At 38.4% G+C, this 5384-nt stretch overlaps 1 protein-coding gene across 1 annotated transcript in view; it reads right to left on the reverse strand.

Moving 5' to 3' along the window:
• Positions 1 to 3686: 3686 nt before the first annotated feature.
• The window catches only part of RSAD2 (radical S-adenosyl methionine domain containing 2), a gene marked incomplete at its 5' end in the record, with an annotated part of 5472 nt that continues 3774 nt past the window's right edge, over positions 3687 to 5384 (reverse strand). The window contains 2 exons of the mRNA XM_010149165.1: positions 3687 to 3851; positions 4424 to 4456. Of these exons, the coding sequence (XP_010147467.1) occupies positions 3687 to 3851; positions 4424 to 4456 (198 nt within the window). The remainder of the gene's footprint in view (positions 3852 to 4423; positions 4457 to 5384) is intronic.

A 5384-nucleotide genomic window follows, 5' to 3' on the forward strand; every position in this document is an offset into this window, starting at 1 on the left:
CCGGCTGGTTGATTGCCCAAAATGCAGCTTCCGACTTTGCCCGAGTCGGGGTGCCTCGCAGCATCCCCCGGGGGCACCTCGCGGGGGTCGCGCGGCCGGGGGAGGCAGGCGGGAGGCGCATCGTGCTGCTCCCTGCCACCTTCCGCGGGAACATGCAGGAAAAAAGGCTGGCAGAGGCCGTGGGGATGAATGCAAACCCTCTCTCGCACACATAACCCATTTCAGGTTGTCTAATATAGGAGAGTTTATACTGCAGCCTGAAGAGGGAGATGAGCTTGAGAAGCCTCTAACCGGACTAGCGTTTATTTACCTTAACAGAAGATAATCTTTTTTTTCTCCTCAGATATGGACAGTTGTGCCTTTTGTAATGGCTGTCACCTGAACAGCACAAGGTATTTTAACTGCCTTCTCCCAGCACAGCCCTGTCCACTCAAGCTTGTAACAAATGCTTTTTATCGCAAGGAGAAGCACCACTATTGTTCTCCGCTTCGGCCTAGACGCTGCCCTTGGCACCGTGCAAGCTGCCCCCTGTGCTAAATACAGACTGCATCCAGCATTACAGGGATCTTGTGATGCAGTCACATTCTGCTGTTACTCTTCTGCGTTGTATTAAAAAAAAAAAAAACCAACTAATTACAGGCAAACTTAAGAAAATAGAAACATTTATTGAAATGTGCAACACAGTCATGTGAAATACTTGGCACTAATTATGTGACAGCATAATTTAAAAATTCATCATTTGTAATACTCAAATATATCAAGCATCCTCCACACTGAAAAAGAAAGCATCTTAAAATGCATCACAAATGACAGTTTTATTCATTACCCAAGGTATATTCATGGTAATTTTAACTGACGTAGCTCATTCTTTCACATGCTCTACAAATTTTACACATGTGAACAGCTGCATAATGCCAGTGAACCACAGTCTAAGTTCTTTCCCAATGCAGCATCTTTAGCAAGTGCTTATCTGCAGTCCTATCAAAATACAATTAAGCATATCTGTGTTTGCAGGACTTAAATCCTGACTCTTCAGTGTCACAATATGTGTTGTCTCTAAGCCTTAGAATTGAATATTATTTTTTTAGTCCCATGCTGAAAGTTAGGCCCAACTACAAAATGAAAGTCTATTTGTTGTCCAACATGGTGTGCTTCTAGATTTAAAATAAATAAATAAACTAAGCTAATCAAGCTGTATCAAAAAAAATTTTGAGATTTTACACAAAAATAAATTTTGCATATACAAATGCCAACAGCTATTCATTAGCTTCAGTGATTGTCAAAATGCTTTGTGTTAAACTCTTCCAATGTACACCACTGGCACTTCCTTTGGAAAAAGGTACCACGCAGAGCAGAAACTTTTTCTTAATTATGTATGGTAGGAAGAGGCAATGTAAAATCCTTAAGATTTCAAGAAGATAAGAAATTAGAACTTTCTGATAAAAACTGTCTTCAATGTCTTTACATTATCTACTGAATTTTTATATTTTCAGTTCTAGTTTGTTTATCCTGCAACTTCCCCCGCAGGCACAGAGGATCTCTCTCAGCAAAAGAATAGCCATTTACAGAGGGAAATGCAAAGCGAAGAATGGCAGGATTTCTGGCACTGAATGGGAGTTTGTGTACCTCGCATCTGCGTGCTGCGATACAGCTGGCATTTTCTGCAGAAGCAGCAAGCTGGTAGATTTACTGGTACATGGATGCACTAAATCTTTCCTCATGCTGGGACTGAGCCAGCAGCCAAGGCAAATGCTTCTTTTCTGTCATGCAGCGTAGATGCTGAGGACGAGGCTAGATTTAACATTCGAGCAATGGGAATGCACAGGAAGTCAAACCCCACCATTGCATAAATTGACACTGACCATACTCGCTACTCAGGCACAACTCTAGCTCAGGTCAGCGAAACAGCGGACAAGACACTGTGGGGTTAGTGTGTGTGGGTCACATTTAAATGTCATTTAGTATTAATACAAGAAAAAAGTAATACTGAAATGTGTCTAGGAAGTGGTGTGATTGCAAAATACAAAGAGACAAAAGAGCACCACTGAGACAGTATATTTTCTGTTAGGACAGTAAAAACAGAAATTGAAGGAATTATAATTGGAAATATTTTCACAGTGTATTCAGAGATGCACCTTCCTTTTATTGACTTAAGCGCTTTCCCCTTCAACTTTGAAGGTGCGTTAGGTGAATGCAAAATACTTATCTCAAAAGACCTCCATAAAAAAATCAACTAGCATTATCTGAAAAATGAAAGAAGGTGTAATTTTCTCTACGTGGTATATTTAATACATGCTGGCTCCCAACTGCTGCCAATATTTAAATGCGTGAGTCTGTCCAAGCATTTAGTTCACTGCTCACTTCTAGTTTGTACAATGCTTATCCCCATGTACTTCATACAGAGATATGGGACTAGTTAAATTCAGGAAACTTCAATTATAAAGCCATAACCAAGAACGAAGGCAGCATATTATTGTTTTTGTAAGGGTTTTTGACTCTTCTGTATTTATTGTTGATGCCGCCAGCTCTTAAAGGCAGCTATCACAAAACAGTTAGTTTCACTTAATACCTGCACATTTGTAACCAGCAAGCAAGAATGATTACTAAGCCAAGCAACCTTTAAAACAAGATTACATGATGCATGAACTTTGTTGTTTGTAATTCCATGGCTTAGCAAAATAAAAAGCGTGTGAATAATACAGCCAGTATGCAACAGAAGATACGCGTTAGGTGTCCTACACAGTATTAATTAATTTCAGAAGGAATCTTCATCAGAACTGAATGTACTCAGAGAGAAAAAAAGGTTAAAAACAATAAATCAATATTTGCAGATAAAAGGAAAATGGAGGAAGTTATTAATAAAATGCAAACGTTTTCACCATAAATATTTGTTAGAACTCATCATTTGGTAAAATGCACTTTTATGCTTTAGGACAAATACAATATTCTTTCATGACTAAAAGTATGTTTTCACAGAAAATTACATCCCCTGACAATTTTGCAAATATTGCATATGTGTATAAATATATATATATACACATATAGGAGGGAGAACAACAACACACACTTTTACGGTTAAGTCTTAAATAATTAAAATTGCCTATCTTCATTCCTTTTAAATATATTATTACAGAGAAATGACCCCTAGATTCTGAGCCGCTATTACCCCGGAAAATGCAGGGGCTGCTCCCAGAGGGCTGCCAGCTGGCCCTCTTGTGACCTAGTGAGGAACTGCACTCCACCCTTCCATACCAACGAGGCAGCATACGTTCCCTGGTCACTTACCTACCCATCATTACAGCTGTTTGTAATGTACTAGAGACTGGGGTGTGTTTTGGTTTCTCTGCTGGCATGCACACTTATATATTATCTTAAAAGTGTTTCCTGTGTGACATTATATTAACGGTTTGACCTTAAGTGGTTCATACAATGGACTAGAAAGTTCATTTCAGAGATCTATTTACATGAAAACTCTGAAGGTACTTGGCAATGTTTAACCAAACAATAGATAAGGGCATAATCTACATTCTAAAAACATTTAACGCATTCACATATAGAGTTTTACTGAATATCAATCTGAAAAATATACCAGCTATAGTTAAAAACATTTGATACCTATATACACGCACATATATACACACCAATTTTCTTTACATAATGCACTTGCCCTAACTCAGTATATTGAGTTACCAGTCCAGTTTCATGTCTGCTTTACTCCACACATACTTTCCTCCTCTTTTCAGGAACATCTTCTCATCAAACCCACTGAATTTTATAGCTGCTTCTACGCCAACATCTAGGATAGACTTGGAAGGTTCTTTCCGTCCATTCCTACAGTTTAGAAAACGCATCTGGAACATCAATAAATAAAATTATGAAAGTCAATTTGTAAAAGCTTAATTTTTCTACAGAACTAAACAAGTTGCACTGCAATCCCACAAAAGCCTATGGAAGTGCATGAACAGTTTCACTGTAGTCCTTGGAAAGCTCAGACGCTTATGGTTAGACACACTGACACACCTTAGCAGGAACAAAGCCATACCATAATTCCTGAAGATTAAATGTTTGCTCTTCAGATACACGTAAACTAAGTAGGCTCTTTGAAACTTAACTTTCAGGACAAGTTCTGTAATTTTAAATTAAAGAAAACCAGCAAAGATGTCCTGCAAAGGTACACATCTACACTTTACGATTTGTGATGCAATGATACCTGCATCCTGATGGCAACTTCTCCTTAGGTCATGCTTGCATTCAAGTTCTCAGTATGTTTGATGGGAAGAAATTACATCTGTTCCTTGTACTACATGGTAAAATTATTTTACAGAATGCACAGTAAATTGAATTGGTTATCACTGTTGTATACGTAAATATATATATATACACACACACACATACACACAAGTACGAAGTATCAAAGACTTACGTATTCATCCAGAATGAGGTATGAATCCCTCATCTGTAATAGATCAAAAGAAAAAACTAAATTAATATATAAACCAGAAGTCTAGTCTTGTGAAAAACCAAGGACAAAACAAACAGGTATTCCTGCGAAGCCTGATCCAAATCTTTGAAACAGGTAGTGTCTTCCCACTACTTCAGTGAGTTTGGATCAAATTTATAGAAATGAACGACAGGATTACTGGCATGACTTTATGTGTGAATAAACCAGTAATTCTGACCTAAACCAGACTTCTAAAGTGCCTAACTGAAATGTGAGTGCCCAACTGGATAAAGGTGTTTTAAATAATATCCAAGTTTTCTATTAACTTCTACATCCACAGAACTTACATTGTTTTGCATACTGGAATAATTATGTAATTTTCCAAACAAATGACATGACCATTTAAGCTGGGATGCTTAATTATCACCCCAGCAGACTCACAGCTCAAAGGCAATCTCCGAGCTCAAAAAGCTCTCATGTCTGCACCAGGAAATGGGCCAACAGCTGAACTAAGACATGTTTGCTGAGCTAGCTGAGGGTCATCTCTCACATGACCATCCCTAAAATTCTCTAGGTAGCTGGAACTTGCTGCTTTGTAGAACAAGAAATCTGACCGATTTGGTGCCCGTCTTTCACACAGGTTTAACAGAAATCAGAAACAGTCTTTTAGAACCAAACCTACTGCAGGAAGTCTGCTATTTTTTTGTAGGACTTCTTACATGGTAAAAAACTGTAGGAACAGCTCTGGGTTCTCATCTAAACACCTTCTCTGATGAGTGCTCTTTCCCACAGAATGCCTTAAAGACTAGACTGCACTTCTTCATAGTAGAGGCAACCCAGTCTGCTCACCTGAGTTCTCTATACATTAAAAAGCAAGCTGTACATGGAAAGTATTAATCTGTGGAGAGGAGAAGGAAGGAGAGATTTAAGGCATTCATGTAGA

The sequence above is a fragment of the Eurypyga helias genome, unplaced genomic scaffold (assembly GCF_000690775.1).
Source record: "Eurypyga helias isolate BGI_N326 unplaced genomic scaffold, ASM69077v1 scaffold42743, whole genome shotgun sequence".
Classification (NCBI taxonomy): domain Eukaryota; kingdom Metazoa; phylum Chordata; class Aves; order Eurypygiformes; family Eurypygidae; genus Eurypyga; species Eurypyga helias.